Source organism: Camelus dromedarius, chromosome 26 (assembly GCF_036321535.1).
Source record: "Camelus dromedarius isolate mCamDro1 chromosome 26, mCamDro1.pat, whole genome shotgun sequence".
Lineage (NCBI taxonomy): Eukaryota > Metazoa > Chordata > Mammalia > Artiodactyla > Camelidae > Camelus > Camelus dromedarius.
In genome coordinates, this window is record NC_087461.1 from 16,594,358 (window position 1) to 16,618,830 (window position 24,473).

A 24,473-nucleotide genomic window follows, 5' to 3' on the forward strand; every position below is an offset into this window, starting at 1 on the left:
GGAAATAAAGGTTAAAAAAAGAAAAAGGGTGGGGGAATCTGGGGACAGAAAAAAATTGATTGATGTGAAAAAGCTATTTCTAGAAAGCCAGAAAAAATGTGCATATGACTTTCAACCTTCAGATAAGATAAAAATATTTACTATAGAAACAAAATTCTTGAATTATATTCATAGGACACATGGGCTTTTTGGAAAGCATTTGCTGTTTTGGTTTGGTTTGGTTTTTTTTCTGTTTTCAGGATTGAGTTAATAATCCCAAGTCAAAACATCTCTATACGATTAGAGTTAGTTATGGATCCTTAAGAACTTAAATACATTAAGAACTGAAGCAACCTCTGGGAAGTGAGAATATTACCAGCCTTTTAAAAATATGTTTCTTACCTCCTCAGGATACTAAGAAGTCACTCAGGTTATTTGGAAAGAGCAGATATTAAATGCTGCCTCCAAATATCAGTGATTCACTTCTTTCTCATTAGTTGGAATAGACCTTTCAATGGCTGATGGTAGGAAGAGGACTTCATACTCAGCTGTGTGACTGTCCATTTCATTTCAGACTCCTCTGAGGAAGGATTGTAAGCTACCTCTGCTCTGTATTTCCTGCCACCATCTACTCTAGGCAGCAGAAATAGAACAGATACCAAAAACGCCTGCCTCCTTAAGCTTATTCTTAAAGCATGTGATTTACCCACAGAATTTTTTACCTGGTTGTCTGGGGTTTGTTTGCCTGGTCTTTGTTTTGACTTTGGCTGTTGGTTTTTCTCAACAAAGTGGAAAGGATGGAAAGGAGGGTGGTTTCTGAAAGTTTTACTTGAAAATTTGCAGTACTGCCTTAAATGAAATTTCATTAGCACTGACAGATGGATAAATGGTCCTCGTATTTGGAACCCTCTTCCATGGATCTCTCGTGGGGTCCTTTGTGAAAGTCTTTCCATCATCACAAGCTTATCTTTGCGAATGAGGCTGACAGGCAATATATCAGTAGCACTTAACAAGTTAGAGTGAAATAATGGAGGAACATATGTAGCTATCACCAAAGGCAAGAGCAGGGCCATAGGAACATCAGGTTTTGAAATATGGGACAGGGCTCAGGATGGAGAGCCAGGTGTGGATTTCTAGGCAGCTGAGGGTAGCCAGAAGACACAGGAGGAAGCTGTGAGCAGAGGACAAGAGTCCAAAGATAAACCTCCTTTACTTTCCTTTCTTGTTGAACATAACCTTGAGACCTTCTCTAGCACATAGTTCTCAGCACCTCTTCAAATTTGAGTTTTTATCATTTTAATCAGAATAGGATATGGGGGAAGAAGGGAGATGAAAAGCAATGGTTAAATGTACAAGTGTTCTCTCCCCATCTTAAGTATTTAGAGGACTGAAGTTAAGATTGGGTGTGTAATCTCAAAATGGAATCATGGTGTGGAGAAATCTGTGTTCAAACCAATTCTCTTGCAAATGGTCGTTGGGTCAGATGATAATCCATACATCTTGCTGTCATTTCATTTTTGCAAGAATTAATTTTAGTCCATGTTTAATCATCCATGATCTTCATGGCCCAAATTTAACATGAACAATAGTGCAAATAATTTCAAAAATATTTATAGAAGTACTATACTAAGCATTTTCTTCCTCAATGAAACATAATGAATGTGTTTACCAATCCAACACATTTCTTCTTAAAAATTAAACTTTGGTCTTCTCTCACAAGTTTCTCTTCTGAGTTAATGGTCACAAATTAAGTCACGGGCACAGTCACTCACACAGGTGCTAGAAATCAAGAGAAGGTTCTCGGCCCGCAGCGTTGCCTTCGTGACAGGATGCTATTTATTCTGCCCCCTGAACTCCACGTTGGTGTTCTTTCCTGTTGCAGGGATCACGACCGCTGAGCTGTGAATACAAGATGGAGAATGTAACCCGAATGGTGGTGTGTGACCTTGGGAACCCTATGGTGGCTGGAACAAATGTAAGAGAAAACCAGAAGCCCTTAACTGATTTCTGTCTAATTGAATTTTAAAGTGAACTGGTGGAAAGCCCCCCAGTTAGCGCTCAGCAACTTAGCACCTAGCAGCTAAAACCAATTAAGCAGGAAATTACCAGGGTAGTGAGATTTTTGCATCATAACCCACACTGAGTGGATAATTTGAGGTTGAAAACACAAAATGATGAATACTTTCACAAGCCTTCTCTCTTGGCATTACCCTCACATGTCTTTTAATCTCAACGAATCTCTAAAAGCTATTTTTATTTTTACTACAGATTTTTTTCTTGAATATATTTTCTTTTGAATTTCACTACAATTTTTTTCTCTTTGAATTCAAGAAGAACTACAATATAAAGGATTTAAGAAATAACACAATTAAGAATTTTAGCAAAGATTATTCAACTTTTATATGAGATATACCTCCCATATGACTATCATTCACAATATTTTCATGTTAAAATATTATCATAATTCAGATTTTAAATCAGTTTTACCAGGTCTGTATCCTCCACACATCTTATTTGGTAAAGAAGAGTGCAGAAAATTGTTTGTAGCAAGAAAAAAGGGTTGATAATGGTCTGAAATATGCTTATGAAAGAACGAGGAGTCTTCCTCTTTTTCTGTCTTTGTTTCCAGACTTAGGAACTTCCCATTCTGGCTTCCTTGTGGGCAATAAATTCATTTTATGCAACTGCAGTTTAAGTATACACATAGTGACTTCTTCTAGTATTATCACAGTGGAAATCATTATTTTATAAAGTCATAAATCAGAAAAAGATTCTGAAATCAGCAAATACTACATAATTAAATTTTATAAATTAAATATACATATTCCTCTGTTTTACATTAAATGTTTATGATTATCAATGAAATGGCCTGTTTGAAAAAACATTTATGAAAATATATGTGTATAGATTTCTATTAGAACAGCTTCCCACAGTGTCTTCCAAAAAGTTTTAACATGTTGATTGCCCACTGTGGATTGGGTGCCCCTGAGGAAACATGACTGTTACCCAGACTTGGTTATCAATGTGCTAATCCTTTGAGATGAGCCTTTAAAAGGGAGTTCTGTAGTCACTGCTGAGAATTATATCCTCCTCTGGAAGTTTTCTGGTGCATATTTGCATTTTAAAGGTGCTGAGAACTCCTGCATAAGTAAACCTTCTAGCCCAGTGTTAGCTAACGTCTGTTGATTGCCCTGTGTGTTATAAACCCATCGTTGGATGCTTTTGTGTGTTTTACCTTATTTTCACAATAACCAACAATCCTGTGAGTCAAGTATTTCTCCTATGTTATGAATGAGGAAACTGAGACTCAGAGAAATCAAATGTATTACCCAAAGTCACACACAATGAAGAACAGAACCAGGATTTGAACCAAGCCTCAACAAAAAGCCCACATCCTACCAGGTCAGCAAAACTGGATAAAACCTAATGAAACAGACGAGGGCTTTTTTCCATGAAGGCATGAAAGAGTGAATGGAATGCCTAAGTGGAGACATTAGAACATTTTTCATCAGAATCCTTTTATCTAGAAACCAATAAATCCTTTGGCTAGTTTTAAAGAAAAATCCAGCAACCCAATTTGATAGGAAGTCTCCCTAGGGCCAGAGACAAGTGAACTGACATGGTGGTAATGGTGTTAACATCTATAGGTGACCGGGCATCCACTCCTTTTTCAGTATTAAAAGTGATAAATCCAGACCAGAGAGCATCTAACATCATTAAGAAACTTAAGGATAATCTTGGAAGGAAAACTGGGTCCCAGTGTCATTCAAAGCGGGGGGTGAAAATGGCAGTGTGGTCTTAGCCACAAGTACGTTTTGTTAGAAGATGTCAATCCATTTTACCAGCAAATAATCTTTAGAAGTCAAGGAAGTAAATTGTTTGTATTCGTTTATCTCTGAGGTCTATACTAGAAGAAACCTAATAGCTTTCTTATCTCACCCTTAAATGCCCTTAAAGACATCAAATTTTATTGCATTCTGTTTTGTTATAAAGCACTTTGATTTATTTATGTCTTCATTTTGTACTTTTAAAAGAATACTCTCAGTGGGTTGTAGTAAAATTCCAAATGTAAATGCAGTCCTAAATATTAAAAAGCATCATAAATTGCCAGGAATAATTATTTTAGTCTCAGTATTTTAAGAAAAATGTTTTCAAGTGACTATTTTAACAAAACATTCAAGGTTGTATTCAGAAATTTTACTTCCAATTTGTAAGTAGTAATGTCATTTTCATATAACAGCTTTAGTAATATAAAATATTTACTTGCCCATAAGATTCATAAAAACTCACGAAGTCTCTCAAGTAAGATAATGAAAGAACAGTGGGTCAACAAAGGCTTTTTAGAATCAATGTCCAGAGATCTGGCATTTGGTTCTAGTTAAGAAAATATGTCTCTCGCCAGCGTGAAACTGTCACACGTTCATTGTATCTTCATCTCCTGCTGTGAAATGAAAGACCAACATTAGGCAGGCCTTATCACAGAATAGTAAGCTCCCATCACTGGAAGTGTGCAAACAAGGGTGCACTCTTTTTCACCATTCTTTCAGCCACTTTTAGTTGCACCCCTTCTATAGGCCTGGTAATAGACTCTGATAATATCAAGGTGGAAATATACAACCCTCATTCCATAAGAAACTTAAAATTTGGCAGTGTCATAGGTTGAGTCATGAGAGAGTAGGAGGAGATAGGGAATAAAGAGAACATTTCTGCCTGACGTGGCTTGTGGGATCAGAAGATGTGTAACAGGAGGATCACTTGTCCTGAGCTCTGAAGCATGAGTAGGAGTTAGCTAAGTAGCAAAAGCAAGAAAAGGCTTAAAATGTTTCTGAAGAAGAGAGAAGACCATGTGCAAAGCCCCAGGGGTCTGACAGAAAACTGTACGTTTAGAATTATAAAGGAATCCACCCTGGCTGGGGCATAAGGATGCACAGGCTTAATAATTAGGCACACCTGGATTTAAATCACAGTTTCGCCACTTATCAGCAGTGGTACCTTGGGCAAATCACGTTGAAATGGGAGAATATCTATTTGTAAGAATGTTTGGAGCAATGCAGTAAGTATAAAGCCATCAGAGCAGCAGCTGACTTGTAGCTCATTTGGTAAGGGCTAGTGAAATGATGATGATTTATGATAAAAATGATGATTTAGAATTAATTCCTATGATTGCTGCTTTGCAATAACGTGAGATTTTATTACTAGTTTGATTCTCATAATGTGTGGCTGTGAGCCTCAGGTTCTGGAATTGGCTTGTAGGGATTTCAATTCCAACTCTAGAGTTTATTTGTGCTGCACCTGGAGCAAGACTCTTAATCTCCCTAATCCTCAGATTGCTGCTGGACCATACAGTGTCGGCAATCACAGTGTCTCCCTCGTAGTGTGGCTGCTGTGATTACGTGAGACATTGCACGTCAGGCTTCGTGCCTTGCATGGGAGAGTAAGTAATAGAATTATATGCTTTAGCTATTATTTTTACTTCCTTATTTATATTATCATTGGATTCATTTTTCTCCAGGTTTTCTGGAGAAATCTGTTTTCAAACTATAAAATGAATAAGAACTACTTTAAAACTTTGGAAAGAAAGGAAGGTAGAAAAATAATCCATACACTCACAACTTTAACGTAACTGTAGCAAATTATCCTGGTATATTTTCTAACAAGACATTCTCACTCCTATACATTAAGTTTTCCATTGACAGCCTTTTAAAACTATAGCTGAAACACAGGGCACATCCATCTTTGTAAGCTTTTCTCTTTATTGATCACTGTTACATTGGAAACACTTTCCACATTGCATAGGCTTCACAGATGTAACCCCAGTGACGACATAAATATCCATCAACTGGAAGCATCATAGTTTTCTAAATCAATCTCCTCTAGTATATTTAGGTTGTTTTTCATTTAGTGCATAAAAAAGAGGGCAGGAAAAGAGTTGCTATGAGACTAAACAAAGATCAGGAACCACAATGTGTAGGAACTCGAATTGCCTGAGGTCTCAACTACCCTAGGGCAGAAGCAGAGAAAGGGACATGGATCTAGGGTGGGGATTTGTAAGGATAATTTAAAATGGTTTTTATGCTGTATATAATAAGGTCCCTCTCATGTAATAAACTTAGTGTCTTGTGATTTTTTTTTTTTAGTCTTCTCTGGGCCTCCGATTTGCAGTTCCACGCCTTGAGAAAACAAACATGAGCATTAGCTTCGATCTCCAAATCAGAAGGTTAGAACTTTATGTGCCTAAAATATCATCATTGTTCAATATTAAAGAGATCCATGGTGAAATGAATGTCCCTCGTCCAGCTTCTTCACCTTAAAAGTTCTGAAATTAGAACCCAGATGTTCACTCACCATTTTTTCCTTTGTTTCTCATTTATTTCAGTTTTATTTTTCCCCATTTTTTTCCACTTTTCAAAGAGATCCATTCTGCAGACCAAGCTGTTGATAGTAAAATTTTGTCCTGGGTACCTTCCATTTTTCCTCTTTGTGATGCACATGCCTTTTCCCACCCCTACCAGCACCCTTACCACACCCCTGCCAGCCATCCTCTTAGCTGGGAGTCAACTAATTCCTGAGAACAAAGTTTCTGCAAAAAAAAAAAAAAAAAAAAGTATAGATTTTGCACTTGTGATCTGGAAATCTTAACTTTTCAAAAATGAATGAGTCCCTGATGGTTTCGTGGTGAGTGCCAAGACAGGACGCAGATGAGATCAGATGTTCAGATGGCAGAGCCTTCTCTGAGAACTATAAGCCAAACCCTGTAGGGAGCTGCTCCTCTTTCTAAGGCTGATCCTGCTCTGAGATTCAAGTATGACTTTACCTCGTCTCTGTCTATTCCGTTTGCTCCTTCATGGCCGAAAGTAATATTTCATGAGTTGAAAGACCTGGAGAGATCAATGTGTCATGAGGGCCAGGGATTCCCAACTGTGAACTTCAACCCATTGGCCAATAATGGAATCAGTGTGATGGCTCCAGACTCGTATTAAAAGCAAAGGAAACTGAATGGACTATATCAGAGTTCATGAAAACTTCCTTTCAGACAAATGTAAATGCGTGCAGTAAGACATTGTGTGGGATATATATATTGTGTGTGCCTGCAATTTTCAAAGTTTGAAAAACACTGATGTAGACACATGCTTAGTGTGTTCAACCCTTATTTTAATATAAAAATGACTCTGAAGTCAGTACCTACAATTTGGTTCTCAAATACTGATGTGCAAGGTAACTAATCTCTAGGTGAATGTAGCAGATGTTTAAAATCTGTAATCTGTGTCACAAACCACATCCTCTAAGCTTTGTGATAGATTTCTAGGAAGGAAGCTTTGTGGCAGATTTCTAACTTCCCTTTGGTGCCCTTTTCTGACCTTAATTAGGTCCTTTTTGAATTTAACTTAAATATTTTCTGCTGAATCTTGAGATTTTAAAAATTTTACCCAAATTAATGATGGGATAGAGATGAGATGAATTATTCGATATCCCTTCATTTAACCAAAAGCTTATTAGATCACTTCTTTGTATTTACATATATACATATTTTGCAGAAGGTTCAGGTAGTCCTATTTATTTTCATGTGGAGACTCTCCTGTTTATACGACTAAGTTTTAGGGGAAAAAAAGAAAAAGGAAAAAGTGAAGGACCCTCATCACTCCAGATGGTAGTCTAGAGTGTCTGTTTCTCACCATTATTATCTGTGACATTGATCCTGCAATAGCGTGAAGCTTTGTTAGCACTTCAGAAAAAGATGCCTCTCTCATAAAGATGAGGCCTTTAGCTAGATAGTCTGGTACAAAGATGCAAAACAAATTCCTGATGTTTGCTTCCTACTCCTGACTGCAGTTTTGGATAATAGAATGGATGTAACTAGTAGTATGATCAAGGAACAAAGGATACTGTCTATCATGTTGTAAATGCTTTCCCCAAGTCCGTCTATAGATCATCAGTCAAATAATGAATTCAGCAATGAAGTGATGAATTTGTTGGAAGACAGAAATGGTCCATTTTGAATATCCTCCTTCATCTAAAAGAATGGTCCCTGATTATATTCTATACACTTACAGAAACTCATGACTATTTTAACATTATCCTGAAAAATTAAAAAATGCAGAAAAGCAGAAAAAACTAGAGAGGCAACAGCAGCATACTAAAGCATCAATTCCAAAAACATGCATTATAGAGATAAAAGAGTTTGAGAATACTTTTAAGATTCAAATACTAAGGTATTTGAGAGGTGGACATTTATCTGCATGCTCTGCTGGCTGACTCCAAAGACGTAAATAACTGTTTAATGGATGGTTTGTATTCAGTGAAAATGTGTCTAAACCAAAAATAAACCAAATGGTCTGAATCTGAATTCAAGCTTCTGACCACATTGACCACCAATACCCACATTTAACGCCCTTTCCCACAAACGGAACCCAAAAGAGAAAAGGGTTTTGTAAATTAATAAGCTTAAAATATTTTATGTCACCAAATGTTTGCATTAACTGGTCTCTCTGGGCCCTGGCTCTGTGTGACATGTAAATATCTTCCTGTTTAGAGCGAGTCTTGGTTTGCAATTCCCATGCACAAACAGATCTTTAGGACCATCCTTGAAGTTGCTTCCTCAGTAATGGTGGAGGCAACATTGTATTGTTCTGCTGACACTCCAGAGACTGCAGAAAGCATAGAGGGAGTATTAGAAAATAAAAAACATTGGAGACAACAAAGGAAAAGAAACTAGCATGAGAATAAGTAAAAAACATGTTTATCCTTGATACACCACATAGGCTACAGCTGTGGAGGGGAAATTCATCATTCCCTGTGTCTAGAGAGCTCAGCACCCAGGGTGGTGATGAATTGCTTGTTTGAATGCAGCAGTGGTGTTAGTGAGGGAGGCTTCCTTCCAGGAAAGGCGGGATCGGTAGAAGGATCTATGCTTACGTCTATATCCAGCCTGGTGCCTTCCTTACCAGGAGATTTTGCTGATACCACGGCTTGCAGTCCCACCTGTCAAGGCAAGCCTGTGTGACAGAGGATGGTTTTAGGTCGCCATCCAGGTGCAGCCTCTGATTCTGCACTGCTTTTGCTACTTTTCAAAACAACCTCTGTAAGCCTATTAGACTCCTGTCCCAAGATGATGTCTGCTCGACGTCTATTTATATTTTCAGAGTGTTGTAATGAAAACTGTATTATTGAAACCACTTGGAAGCAAATGCAATAGAATGATAGGCTAACTTAAATGAATTTTTCCCCATAATTCTAATTTCTATTGCAAAGCAGCAGTGACCTAGAAATTAGAACAAGGTCTGGGTAAATGTTGAACAATGAGATTTTAAGCTAGAGTTCTTTGTAATGCACTTGGAACCATAGAGTCTGCCACAAGTGGAATTTCTTAATGACTTCTTAGTGGTTAGTAAGTCAGAATCCTTCCTTTAAAAAAAACAAACCTTTTTAGTTGACTGATACTCCCCAGATGTGATAATAATAAAGTGGCCTGGAAACTGGAGTTCAAACTTTGGTGAACAAGTCCCTCTAGGCTCATCACAAGCTTAGCGGTGATACCCCTTTACAGGAAATGAGCCTGACATTTGCCTGTTTATATCTTTTATGTGTGTTTGCCACTTAAGTTGCCTTATCAGTATATACAATCGAACAGAACTTTTCAAAAGCATTGTGGGAGCAATTTTGTCTCTTCCTCTTTTGAAAGCAGACTTTTATCATATCTTTTCTAGCTCCCACATTTGGAAAGCTTCAAAAGCTAGTCAGAACATACATACCCCATTATGATCATCACAGGGTGAGAGCCTGTCCATGGCATCTGCATGATTCAATGATGAAAAAAGAGGAGGCTTTCTCTTCTTAATGAGACCTGAATATAAACATGAACTGCTAGCAGTGGTGTCATGTCTCAGTTTGCTAAAAGCTGCAGGATTCTTTGGAATAGTAGGGTGACTTCAATGACAGCCCAGTAAGACAAAAATATGCAAATGGCAGCTGTATCCAAAGCCCGGCTACTGGTCCAACATCTTGTGAGAGAGACCACATTTCATTTTCCTTACAGCACTGGTTGCTTAATACGTGCACTTTTTAAAAGTTAAATTTCATATCTTATATTTTCTTGAAAGAAAGAAACAGCAAACTTAAAAATAATTTTGCTACTGTTCAAAGAAATGCTGTTAAACATGCATCTTCCATTTTGAGACTCGATATACTTGACGGGCATCTCTGCCATCTCCTAATTGCCTTTGAATGAAGTGCCCAACTTCCCAGAGTCTTGCTTCCTCTCGTCATTGGCCAGGCTTCTCATCCACTCTTCACCCCTCACCCTAGTCAACCAGAGGGTGTGCAGTGCACTTCTTTTAATATTACTTAAGAAATAAACCATAAGGAAGGAAGATAAATTTGCTGCCAAAACAATGTATGGTATGATGCATTCCAGAGTCGAATGCTTTTTCCGTTAGGTGCTGCTCTTGGATCATTCATGCCCATTTTCCTTCTATTAGCATGGGAAATCAGGAGTCGACTGTGCTGTCCTTTCCCATTTGATGGACACTAAGTATGATGCACAGAGAAGTTAAGGAATGTGTCCCAGGTAGAAGCTGGAATATGAACTCAGTTCACTGCCTTTTGGGCTTAGCCCTTGAAACAAAGAAATGCTGGCTTCTCTAGAAATGTTATGTTTTCAGATAAGGTGTCTCCTCATGGAAAGTTATTACATTACTTTTGATCATAGAGGATCTTAGCATTTCCATGCATAATTGTTATGATTTTGTAGGCTGGATATGCCTTTGTTTTCTGAATGATCATGCTCGTAATGCATGTTGCTCCTGTGATATATATAGAAGGTTTTATATGATCAACTATCATAATAACATGTCTGAGAAAATATGTTTAAATTATGTGTTACTGTTTTAGTTCCAACAAGGACAACCCAGACAGCAATTTTGTGAGTCTGCAGATCAACATGACCGCTGTAGCTCAAGTAGAAATAAGAGGGTAAGTACTAAACAAGGCATTGTAGTAGCTACACTATAATATTAGCTTTCTGTATACAAGTTATGATAAAATACTAATAAAAACTATATGAAATTTTCCTACTACATTAGAGATCACTACTCCCTTTGGTTACACATTTTCATTCTTTTTAACCCACAATTAGCTTTCCATTGTAAAATAGAGTAAGCCCTGTATGATATATAACTGTAAGGCCATCAGGACAAGAGATCACGTGATTCCCCAAACTGATAGTTCAGTAGTCAAACTATAAGAGCCCAATAAAACAGCCAACCACGTGATTGCCTTGAAGTCTCAATTCCCCAGTAATTATTTTGGCATAATGAAAATTCAGCCTCACCATACCACATCTGGAGTTGAAGAAATGGCTAACTCTTAGATATGAAGGTTGATGGCATCTACACTTTGTGTCTTTTTTCCTTCTGTCTTGTTCTTTGAAGAAGTTGCCAATAAGCAATCAATGGAGAGACAGGAAGAAAGTGGTCAAGTAAAAGGCTGGAATAAACACCATCTGGGAAATCAGTGCCTGGAGCGGGGAAATAAATCAGAAATGAACTGCATGTACTTCTTACTTTGCACCAAGTGTGGACTTACTGATTTTATTATAATTCTCATTTCATCAGAACAATCAAGGACTTGGCTACAAATGTCATCTAGGCTGAATAGTCCAGAAATCCCAGTTCCCTTTTCTTTTCCATAGGTCTTGAGTGGTTCACACTATTCCATAATGGCAACTGTAGATTTCTGCACTTGGAGCCCTTGTCATTATGTGTTCTCTTCCCGCTGCCCTGCTGGGCTCAAAATGGCAGTGTGAGGTAGGGGAGTGGGGAGGTCCTGCCTGCCATCCTGGCACCACTGAGATTCCACCTAGTTGGTTAAGGAATAATAATAATACTTAACATTTATTGATACTTTCATGTGCCACCCCAGCATGTTAGCACATCTTAATGTGTACTAGCATCCTTGCTGTACACGTGAGGGAATTTGGGTACAAGGAGTTGAAGGCTACACAGCTAGGAAGTGGGGAGCTAGAATGTAAAGAGGGAACTTGTCTCCAGGTGCATAGCTATAAAATGATCATGCAATTCAGCCTATGAGACACAGCCTCATCTACACAAATTGTGTGTATGCTTCTGTGATTTTTTTTAATTTAAATGAGTATTTTTGACTTTCATTCACTTTATGCATGTGCCTATAGTTCATTCATTTTAACTGCAGAAGAATATAACATTGCAAAGCTATACCATAACTTATTTATCAATTCTACTCTGGTTTTTTTTTTGAAGTATAGTTGATTTACAATGTTGTATTAGTTTCTGGTGTACAGCATAGTAATTCAGTTATACATATATACGTATTCTTTTCCATATTCTCTCTTATTACAGGTTGTCACAAGCTATTGAATATAGTTCCCTATTCTATACAGTAGGACCTTATTGTTTATCTATTTAATATACAGGAGTATGTGTATGTTAATCACAAACTCCTAATTTATCCCTCCCCACTCCTTCCCTTTGGTAACCATAAGTTTGTCTTCTATGTCTATGAGTCTTACCCTGTTTTGTAAATATGTTCATTTGTGTCATTTCTTTAAATTCCATATATAAGTGTTATCATATGGTATTTGTCTTTCTCTGATTAACGTCACTTAATGTGATAATCTCTAGGTCCATTCTTTTTGCTACAAATGGCATTATTTCCTTTTTATGGCTGAGTAATATTCCATATTATATATTCCAATATTCCATATATATACACACACACAAACCCCCCATATCTTCTTTATCTAGTCATCTGTTGACGGACATTTAGGCTGCTTCCATGTCTTGGTGATTGTAAATAGTGCTGCTGTGAACACTGGGGTGCATGTATCTTTTTGAACTGGAGATTCCTCCAGATATATGCCCAGGAGTAAGATTGCTGGATCGTATGTTAACTCTATTTTTAGTTTTTTAAGGAACCTCCATACTGTTCTCCACAGTGGGTGCACCAATTTATATTCCCACCAACAGTGTAGGAGGGGACCCTCTTTCTCCACACCCTCTCTATCATTTGTGGACTTTTTAATGATGGCCATTCTAACCAATGTGAAGTGATACCTCATTGAAGTTTTGCATTTCTCTGGTAATTAGTGACATTGAGTATCTTTTATGTGCCTGTTGGCCATCTGTATGTTTTATCTATGTAAGTCTTATCCATTCCACTCTTGATGAAAATTATTTTTTATAAACTTTCTTATACATATCTCCTGGTACACGTGTGGCAGAATGCCTGAAGGGTATACACTTCAAGGTGGGATTTTAGGATGAAAGCATATACATTATTTAACTTCACTAAATATTACCAAACTTTTTCAAAATACTTATACCAAATTCCAGCCCCACAAGAAGTGGATGAAAGTCTCCATTGTTCCACATTATTAACAAACTTTCAAAATGGTCTAGTTTTTAATTTTGAGCCAATCTGCTGGATAAGAGATAGCATCTGAAAGTTTAATTGGCTGTTCCTTGATTCCTAAATGCAATTAAGCAGCTTTTTTATGTCTTTTAAAATTTTTTAAAATTCTTCCTATTCAGGGAAATTTCTGCTCATTCTTTGGTATATATTTCTACTAAGATGGCTTTTTCTTGTTAGTTCATAAGAATTCTTTCATATTCTAGAGTTCAGACACTAATCCTTTATCAGTTACACATATTGCAAAAATCTCCTCATAGTCTATGGGGTTTAGGTTTTTTTTTTTAAAGTCATGTTTATTGAAGTATAAATTATATAAAGTAAAACTCACCCTTTTTTAGGTGTCCAGCTTGAAGAGTTATGACACCACAAGAACATTCAATATAAAACAGTTCCTTCATCCCAAATAGTTTCTTCATGTGCCTTTTCATCCATCCTTCCCCCTCTCCCAGGCTCTGGCAACCTTGATCTCTTTTCTGTCACTCTATTTCCAGAAAATCATAAATATACTCAAACAGAATGTAACCTTTTGAGTCTGGCTTCTTTCACTTAGCATAATGCATTTGAAAAATCCAGGTTCTTACATGTATCTGGATTTTTTTTTTTTTATTTGCTAAGAGGTATTCTGCTGTATGGGTACCCCATGAATTGTTAATCCACTCATGACTTGGTGAACTTGGGTTGTTTTCCCATTTGGGGCCATTAATAATAAGTCTGTTATAGGCATTCACATACAGATCTTTGTTAGGACATTGGTTTTCACAAATGGAGTTACTGAGTTGTATGGCCAGTGCCTGTTCAGCTTTATAAGAAACTGCTGCACTGTTTTTCCAAGTGGCTGTACCATTTCTATTTTGCATTCCCACCAGCAAAGCATGAGACTCTCAGCTGTGTTGCATGCTTGCCAGCATGTGCTTGAGATTTGTTTGTTTGTTTTTAGGCATTCTGGTAAGTGTGTCAGTGAGAAGCATCTCACTGAGCTTTTTATTAGCATTTTCTCATGACTAGTGATATTGAACATCTCTTCACTGCTTATTTGCCAGCAGTATCCCTTTTTTTGATAAAGTATGTCTTAAAAATTTTGCCCACTTATTATTGAGTTGTCTGTCCTATTATTATCAAGGTGTAAAAGTTCCTTACACATTCTGGATAGAAAATCATTTATTAGATAAGTGTTCTGCAAATACTTTCTCCCAGTTTATGGTTGGCCTTTTTTTTTTTTAAACAAGTAATGTTCAAAGAGCCAAAGGTTTTAATTTTGATGAAATCCAACTTTTAAATATTCTATGGTTTGTGGTCTTCATGTCCTGTCTAAAAAATATCTTCACTTGATCCAGAGCCACAAGATTTTCTTCTATATTTTCTTCTACAAGTTTTACAGTTTTATATTTTGATCTATAGTTAGTTTTAAGTTAATTTCTGTATTTGGTATAAGGTAAGGGACAATGCTAACTTTTTGCATATGAATATCTAGTTGCTGTGCCTTTGTTCAAAAAACGATCCTTTCCACATTGAATTACTTAGCACCTTTGTTGAAAAATCAATTGTCAGTCTGTGAGGGTCTATTTCTGTACCTCTTAACTCTATTCCACTGAGCTACATGTGTATATATATATATATATATATATATATATATATATATATATATATATATATATACACCACAAATCTTGACATGCAGTAGTGTATCCTGAGAACTTGGTAAACTCACTTCCAAATTTAGTAGCAGAATTTTCTAACAAATGATCATGTTATCTGTGAGTAAAGACAGTTGTGTTTATTCCTTTCTAATCTGTATGTTCAAAAGTTTAACCAACTATGAAATTAGAGGAAACAGTCCCTACAAGAGATCACCCTTGCTTCTGACACCAACTACAGATTGGGGCAGTTCCCAAATCCACCCTCAGGTTCAATAATTCATATAGAAAGATGCATCAAACTCTGAAAGCTGTTATACTCATGGGTACAATTTATTACAGGAAGAAGATACAGATTAAAATCAAGCAGGGCAGAAATGCATAAATTGGAGTCTGGGAAAGTATCAAACACAGGTCTTTCATTGTTTTCTTTTGTAGGTTCAGGATAGGTTACTTTCTTGATATTGATGTGTAATAGTTTGCTGTTCCCAGAGAAACTCACTCAAGCCTCCTTGTTCAATTTTTTTTTTTTTTTGAGGAGGGGTAGGCTCCATAAGGCCTGATTGACTGAATGACCACTTAATCGAGCTTAGTCTCCAGGCTGACTGAGATGATGTGACCAAACATCCCATCCTGAATCACACTGTTGGTCTTTCTGTGTGAGCAACTCCCACCCTACTTATATTGTTAGAATATCCAGTGTGACCTAAGCTTTGCACCACCCACCCCAGGAAAACAAAGATACTCTTTCCTGTGGAGCATGAAATTTTGAGAGCTTAGAGGTTACTTCTCAGAAGCTGAGGACAAAGGCCAGTCCTCTTTGGGGGCAAAGTTACATTGTTTACTATGTCCTTACGCCTTTCCTTTCTTTTTCTTCTGTTACTGCATAGACTACAGCTGCCAGTGCAAGACTGAATAGAAGTGGCAAATGGAGACATTCTTGTCTTGTTCTTAGACCCTGGCTTGATCTTAAGGAGAAAACATTCAGTTTTTTACCATTAAGTCTGATGTTGGCCACGGAGGGTTTTATAGATGCCTTTATTCAGTTGAGGATGTCCCCTTTTCCCCTCGTTTTCTTAAGTTTCTGACATAAATATGTATTCAGTTTTGTTAAATGTGTTTTCTGTGTCTCTGAAGATAATTAAATGTTTTCCCTTTTTTGTGCATTAAATTGGTGACTTGATTAATTTTTGTCTTCAAATTTTAAAGTAAAATTGCATTCTGGGCAAGAAACACACTTAGCCATGATGATTATCCTTTTTATATATTATGGGATTCAACTTGCTAAAATTTTGTTAGTGACTTTTGCGTATGTGTTCATAAGAAATACTGATCTGTAGTTTTCTTTTCTTACATTTTTTTTCTTCTGATTTTGTTGTTGGGGGATGCTAGCTCCATAAAATGAAATGAAAGTATTCATCCATCTGCTTTATTTTCTGGAAGAATTTGTGCAGAATTGGTATTATTTCTTCCTTAAATATATGGTAAAATTCACCAGTGAAGTTATCTGAGCCTGGAGTTTTTGGGTTTTTTGCTTTTGCAGGTTTTTTGCTTTTCTTCTTGTTTTTGTAGGAAGTTTTTTAATAATTCCATTTCATTCTTAAATACAAGGCTATCATATTACCTATTTCTACTTAAAAGGGCTTTGGTAATCTATCTTTCAAGTAATTTGTTTTCTATCTATGTTTTGGCAAAATTTTCTCTGATTTTTCTTTTCAGGTCTGTAGGACCTCTAGTGATGTCCCATCATCATTTCTGATATGGCAGTTTGTGTCTACTATTCCCTTTTATTTTTCTCTGATCAGTCTGGCTAGAGTTTAGTGATTTTTTTTTTAAGAACCAGTTATTTGTTTCATTGATTTTTCTTTCTATTTTTTCTTTTTGTTTGTTTTGCTCTTGTTTTCGCTTTCTATTCCATTGCTTTCTGCTTTTGTCATTATTACTTATTTCCTTCATTCTCATTTTGGGTTGGATTTTCTCTTCTTTTTCTGGTTCATCTATGTAGAAATGGAGACTTTCTCCTTTTCTTGCATAAGCATTTCGTGATCTAAATGTCTCTCTTACACTATTTTAGCAGCATACAAAAACATTGCTGTGTTGGGTTTTCATTATAACTCAGCTCAAAATGTTTCCCAGTTTCCTTTAGTAATTTCTTCTTTAGTTCATGAGTTGACTCATGGGAAGTGACTTGTTTGATTTAGAGATATTTGGAGCTAGTCTAGATGTTTCATTTTTGTGCATTTCTAAGTTAATTCCTCTGTTCCTCTCTTGAGAACACTATATTAAGAAGTCAGAGAAGAAAACAACCATTTTTTACTATCTTATTTTTATATCTTTTGAAATTTACAAGTAGTGAATATGACATTTTGTCTTCTTCTTTAAGCTTAGCTTATCTTTGTTTTGCTAACCAAACATAAATTGAAACTGTTTCTTAATTCCAAAATAAATCTTAGTCCAAGTCAGCTAAGTGCTTAATTTAACTATATTTATTCTCACATATCCATTTTAAGAGATACATATTTTAAAATATATTTCTGCCATTACTTATGACACCAATGTTTCCCAAGTAAAACAGAAGGAAACTTTCTATTTGTTTTTCCAGTGATCAAAACTGCTAAGTTAATATCCAACAATTGACCACAGTTTATTCTCTAAGATACTATTAATATTCTTTTTAACCATTTTGTAAAGTAAAGCTCTATCCTCCAAATAATCAGCAAAAATATTTATTCCAATATTTAATTTTTCAAGGGACAAACAGCTACTATGTTGAAAACCCTCCACATTCACCTTTCAGAAAATTCTAATTTTTTTTTTTGGCCAGTGGTGTTTATTCCAATATATTTTATCCAAAAAATTTTACTGTTTTTATAATTTTAAGAACAAATTAAAATGAATTTATTTCTTCAAATGGGGGGGAAAAGTTGCCAAGAATTGTTTCATTTGTTTCAAAGCCAGATCATGTCAACACTGTCTTTAAGCAGATTTACATGTCATTTCTTGGTACATGGGATTAATTTAGCATATGTCTATAGAGAAATAAATTTCTCTGTAAGAGACAGCACATGAAGTATTGAGCTAATGAAGAGCAAAAAAATTCTTTGATAAAAAATAAGATCTACTGCATAATGCAAGGAACTATATTCCATATCTTTTATAAGCTATAATGGAAAAGAATATGAAAAATAATGTATATATACACATACACACATATATGTATAACTGAATCACTTTGCTGTACATCAGAAACTAACACATTGAAAACTGACTATACTTCATTTTTTTAATGTCCAAAAAATTCTTTAAAAAATAGAAAATAAAATTTTGTCCTTGATAAAATAATCAGGATTGAGTAGATTTATATTGAGAGACTGCAATCAGGGATAACCATGGTCTACACAGACACTGCCTACAGCAGGGAGAGCCAACCTACACATTGTTCTTCCATATGATAAATGATAGACTTTGCTATTTGGGACTAACAGGGTTTGTGAACAGGATTATGAAAATAAAACTTACACCATACTACCAAATCATCAGATTTGAACTCCGTGATCGCATATAGACTTTAACTTATCAAAAACCAAATTTCTTGCTTCCCCTTAAATCCCTTTCTAATGCCCAGTGTTACCACTGAGTACCCAAGTCTTATTATTTGCTGGTCTCAGTGGAATAACTCTTAATGTGAGGACTATCCAGTAAGGGTTGTTAGATTTCTGCACTGGCTGTACTTCCTAGGCTCATTTGTTGTTTACATTCTTTTTTCTTCCTCACTTGCTACCTTCTAACTAAAAAAAAAAAAAAAAAAAAAAAGACTCTGAAAACAACAATGTTTCACTTACTTAGTTGGGGGTTTTCAGAGAGCCATTCTTTGTCATGGTTTCCCCAGATTTGAAAAGGTCTTAGAGGGTAGATAGTGGATTTTTGTGGGCCATCCTTTTTGAATTTTCCCCATGCCCTATGATAGACTGTGTATTTCTTTTTCTTTTTTTTTCTGATTAACATTTTTATTATAGTAGTTCCTTTTAAATTCATTCAAGACAAAAAGGAAAAAACAGAGACGGTGGTCCCGGCGGGAATGCACGACTTGTTTAGTTTACAGCACAGACTTCTTCTCTTAATGGGAATTGTGTCTTGGTTTCAGCAGTAAGTGAAGGGGAGAGATCTTGCCCTTTTGAAGTTCTGAGGGCAGTGCAGAGCATCCACGTTAGTAGGGGTTGAAACGCCATCATGGATGCTCCAGGTTGGAATGCTCTTCCAGTCACCGTGGCGTCCTCCTGCTGCTGGCAGGGGCGTCAGTTCCAGATCTTGAGGAAGCTGTCCCAGGACCCCGTTGCCACGGCCATCCCGTCGTCGTCCACTCCCAGGCAGCTGATGCGGTTGTCATGTCCCGCCAAGACACCTGCCCGGTCGGCCTTGAGCGCATACCAGACGTTGCAGTTGAAGTCATCGTACCCGGCGAGCAGGAGGCAGCCGCTCTTAGAGAAGGAGACGGACTATCCCGCAGATGATGTTGTCCTGCGAGTAGGTCATGAGCTCCTGGTCCGCGCGCAGGTCGAACAGCCTACAGGTGGCGGCATCCGAGCCAGTGGCAAAGGCGTTGATGTCGGACTCGTGGCCGGTGAAGGTTTGCCGGCACATCCGTTCTTGCACGTCTCAGAGTTTGGCTGAAGCGTCGCATGCATCAGAGACAGAGCCTGCTGTCCGGAGCAAGAGAAGGGCTCATAACGTCCCCAGTGTGATTTTAAAATCACACTTGATTTTAATCAAATCAAGTCAGAAGGGGGGATGTGGCATAACAAGATCAGAGAATGTTTTAAGTATCATCCCAGAAGGTTGTGCCCTACACTTTTTATTGTTGTTTATTACAGATGGATGCAAAGGGCTTTACAATTTAGTAACATTTCTGTGTGTTGTCAGTTTAAAAAATGTACTTCTTCCACTCACCCCTAGAAGACAACACAGACAAATTATCTTTGACCAAAAGCATTTAAGATGTTTTCCAATCATTTGTGGTGTCCGACACAGAGTTTTATCATAATTTTCCAGATGAAGAAATAGAGGCACACTGAAATTAAATTATTTGCCCTAGGGTCAGAATTTAACCTAATACACTTTGCTTTCTGCTTTTGAAAGAGATTACCCAGAGGGAGAAGAAAGGTTAACATTTGAAGTTGCAAAAGGCTGTGCTAATTATAGGTACTCTCAAAAGGGCATTTAAGACTTTCTGATCACTAAAAGAGATGTTTTCTACTGATGGTATCTGAAGGTCTGCGAATTCTTTCAAAGCTACCTTTTACCTAAAAACTTTTAGAAAGCATTATTTGGGGGGAATTATCCTTTTAAAGATTATATTAAAATAATGATTTGATTTGCAATCAGCTTTTAATATGGAATAATGCCACATACTGTATTTCATTCATCAACTTCTCCATTTTTAGATGTAAATTACAGGCAAAACTATCTATACATCAAGTTAATATCCTATTTACATGATTCCACCATTCTCTCATTCTCTGTCTCTCTCCCCTCTCTCGTGCTTTGGCTACTATAGCATAACTCTAGAGCTTGATTAGGTCCTGGCCCTGTGAGAGGTATGGCTCTGTTAATAGAAAGTCAAAGAAGCCTAAGAAGGAGAAATACACAAGTGACCACTTTTCTACTCTGAAATATTTAACTAGAAACTGTATTTTGTTATAGAATTCTAGATTTTCGTCCACAAAAATGGCCCATTTCTTGATATGGCTTAAAGCACAGATTATACATCCTCTATACACACACACACACACACACACACACACACACACACACACACACTTATACTAACACAGGATCTATAGATAGATGTCTTTACTTATACATGTACAGGTGAAACTATCCATTTCAGCTCAGGAATGCTCTCTGCTCTGCCCCTAGTGACCAAGAGAGGAGATGCTATAAAATAGTCAACCTCTGAGATGGAGATCAATAACTGAGATGTTTTAGACCCCTACCTATTCCTTTTGTGATTGTCCTGAACAAAACTTTCCATACTTTCTTTCCTTGTAGGCAATATTTATTCAAATAAATGGACAGTCACTCTTTCCTGCTGCTGTTAATGTACCCCACACTAGCGAAGCATTTTTCACACGTGCCAACACCGGCAACTGACGTAACATTCCATGTTTCAGAGTATCCCACCCTCCCCAGATTGTTCTGCCCATTCATAACTGGGAGCCGGAAGAGGAGCCCCGGAAAGAGGACGGCGTCGGACCGCTGGTGGAACATATTTATGAGGTAGCTGTTGCCTCTGTTGAAGTTGTGTTCAGGCTTTATTCTTATGCTCTTTACTAATAAGCTCTTCATAGCATTTTAAAAGATGCCAATCCAAGATCTAAGCTGTGTATATACTGCCTAGATTTGTGCTGTTACACCATCATATTGTGGGGGTGGGGGGTGATAGGCTGTCTTGTTAAGTAACCACTATGTGGTCCCTTGCTTTTCAGTGGTGAGAGCCATTCTAGAGTGAGAAACAGTTTATCTTGTTACTGTTCTTTTAAAAATGTTCTTCATTTACTCTCTTTTAACGTTTGGACAGCCTAAGTCTAAAAACGACTGGCTCCCTAGACTTACTTTCCTTCTTCCTACATTTTCAGATACATTAAAAACCCACCCACCTCTTAAACTAAAGGTCACCAACCAGAAAGTACCAAACAGAGAAAATTATATGGATTATTCACTATTATACAAAAAAAATGCATATATGGGTGGGTGGTAGCTAGATAAGAACAATTTTACTGTTTGTTCAGATAACCCAAATCAGACATGAATATCTTATTCTGAGATTTGAAGTAATCCATTGATTTTTCAGAAGCAAACCAGCAGCTCTCATGATAAAACCCTGATGATCTTTTCCCATCTTAAATGTTAAATTGTTTAGGCAAGAGCTTTGTTGACACATTATCTAAATCTTTAAATTTGTTTTACAGTTAGAAACCAAGATACAGTAAAGGGTTAATATAGTAATTGTTATTTTTTTTTCTTTTCTTTTTTTTAAATAAAGTAAATGCTATCAGTGGTGAACAGTTATTCCTGTTCATCTTCAAGAGATTAAGAATGGAATTTTGGTGAAAATGATGTTCCAAGCCATTTTCTGTTTGAGGTTCCTTCTCAGTTAATGCCTTCTGCCCTTTTCCTATGTCATGCATGCCACTGATGTAATAATTCTGACTGTGACTTTCATCTCAAGCTGTAAGAGATATGAATAGAGCTCTCTAAGGTTAACAGTAAAGCCACTTCCAAACTGATGAGCTGTTTACATGTATGGGAAAGAAGCTCCAACTCCTGTGCAGTGTCAACATGAAAACCCGTTATCTACCCAACCTGTGGTCCAGAATCAGAAGCCCTGTCCAAAGCTGGATCAAAGCTTTGGCTTAAGCTCTTTTGATAACAGAAGGATAGCAGTCCCCAAGGTCACTCAGATTAAGAACCTCACTGGAAAAAAATGCTGTCAGTTTATTAAACCTTGTGTGCACTATTTTGTCCTTAAGAATGGGGAAACTTTAAAGTTTGAAAACATTTAAACTCAGTCATTCTCAGGGAAGCCCTGCTTCTAATATGAGCAAAAACCGATCAAAAAATTTTAGAGGGAATAACCAATAATGCCAAAAGGAATCACTGAACATTTCTTACAGGCCAATCTCACATCTCAAAATATACTGTCATCACCAGATGCCACGTTGCTTTGAGACTGTGAATTAACTGAGCCACCTAATATGCAAAACTGATTATAAATTGTTTTATGGATCATTATAATTGTCGGAACTACAGAGGGAGGAGAAAAAGAACAAAAGGTCCTGGCTAACTTTGAAACGAATTTTCAAAACCACAATAAATTGAAATACACAGTGTTTTTCCCAAGCTGTTTTGTGTCCTGTGAGTACAGGATTGTAGTGTTCAAAAATGCTCATCTCTTTATGCAAAGTGGCCTTTCTTTCCTTGAGATTCACTGATTAAAACAGAAGGAGCTCAGCTTTGAAATGTGCACTTGAACTGTGGTGAGCCGGGGACCATCTTTGGTATGTGATGGCTAACCATTTTCCCAGAGGGTGAGAGAGAGCGCGTTGCATTGCATATGGTTGCACTAGACAAGTCGGTAGTCAGAAAAGAGGCAGATTTCAGCATAAAGGAAGAGTAATAACCAGGTTTAGAAAGCATCTAATTAAAATGGCTTTTCTAGCATTAAATTAATATAAACGTAAGGTAAATGGCACAATGATCATACATGGTTAATGTCATCTTTGCAAAAGAACTCTGCCCTTAGGTTGAACCGTCTTGTCTGAGTACCAGGCCATCTCGCTTACAGAGACTCTGTCTTCCTATTTTCACAGTCAGAGTCCAGATGACTTAGAACCAAAAATCCATGCTTTTGTAGAATGTGTCCAGAGTATATGGAGTTTAATTTCATCTTGCTGCCTTGTGCTGTATCATTCCATGATGCATTTGTCGCTTTTAGCTGCACAATATTGGACCAAGCACCATCAGTGATACCCTTCTGGAGGTGGGCTGGCCATTCTCTGCCCGAGACGAATTTCTCCTTTACATTTTTCATATTCAAACTCTGGGACCTCTGCGATGTCAAACAAATCCTGATATCAACCCACAGGATATAAAGGTAAGGAGCCTTGTCTAACTAGCAGCTTTGTTAAATTTTTTGTGGTAAGGAGAAAAATACAAACAGTGGCTTGCAAAAAAAAAAAAAAAAAAAAGTTGGGGGGAAGTAATTATGTTACTTCAGTGACAATTGATCAGATCTTTTAGCTTTAGAGTTAAAATGCCAGACGTAACTTAAAATATCCCTCCTAGAAAACTTAAATTTCTCCCAGTTTTATTGCTCATGGTAACCTGTCATTCATTTAGCCTATTTCAGTATTACTTTTTGCATATGGTTTACCTATGTAAACCATACATAGGTTTATGTAGGTAGCACAACCCAACCAAAATCATTAATAGACCCCACGCCATGTTTTGGATAATTTGTACAAAATGCTATTTATGAAGTCTTTTTGGTATACTGCTGAAAGACATAAGGATCTTTGCCTAAATGGGCTTTTCCAGGTGTTGCCAATAGCTAGTGATGAAATATGATAATCTACCAAATGCCATCTCAGTGCCCTGAGAACCCCCAGCATGGAATTTTCAGGGACCTAGCATATAGAAGAGCCTAGAGCAGCAGGGATTCTCAAATTCAAAAGCATATCTGAATGACCTGGGGTTTGTTAAGATGCAGGGGCAGGGGCAGGTTCTGAGCTTCTGCCTCTCTACCAGCCCCCACCTGATAACCAAACTGCTGGTTTATGAGTCACACTTGTACTAACCACGAGCTCAGAAGTCCCCAGAACTGATCTTGTCCAGATGAAGACCCAAATCTGGCTTTGG

At 37.1% G+C, this 24,473-nt stretch overlaps 1 protein-coding gene and 1 pseudogene across 1 annotated transcript in view; one reads left to right on the forward strand and one right to left on the reverse strand.

Moving 5' to 3' along the window:
- Positions 1–24,473, forward strand: part of ITGA8 (integrin subunit alpha 8) — a 172,527-nt gene that overhangs the window by 114,701 nt on the left and 33,353 nt on the right. The window contains exons 21-25 of the mRNA XM_031444604.2: positions 1,862–1,954; positions 6,117–6,196; positions 10,867–10,947; positions 21,227–21,332; positions 23,551–23,709. Coding sequence (XP_031300464.2) covers positions 1,862–1,954; positions 6,117–6,196; positions 10,867–10,947; positions 21,227–21,332; positions 23,551–23,709 — 519 coding nt within the window. The remainder of the gene's footprint in view (positions 1–1,861; positions 1,955–6,116; positions 6,197–10,866; positions 10,948–21,226; positions 21,333–23,550; positions 23,710–24,473) is intronic.
- LOC105096920 (guanine nucleotide-binding protein G(I)/G(S)/G(T) subunit beta-1-like) lies at positions 19,231–19,782 on the reverse strand (annotated as a pseudogene).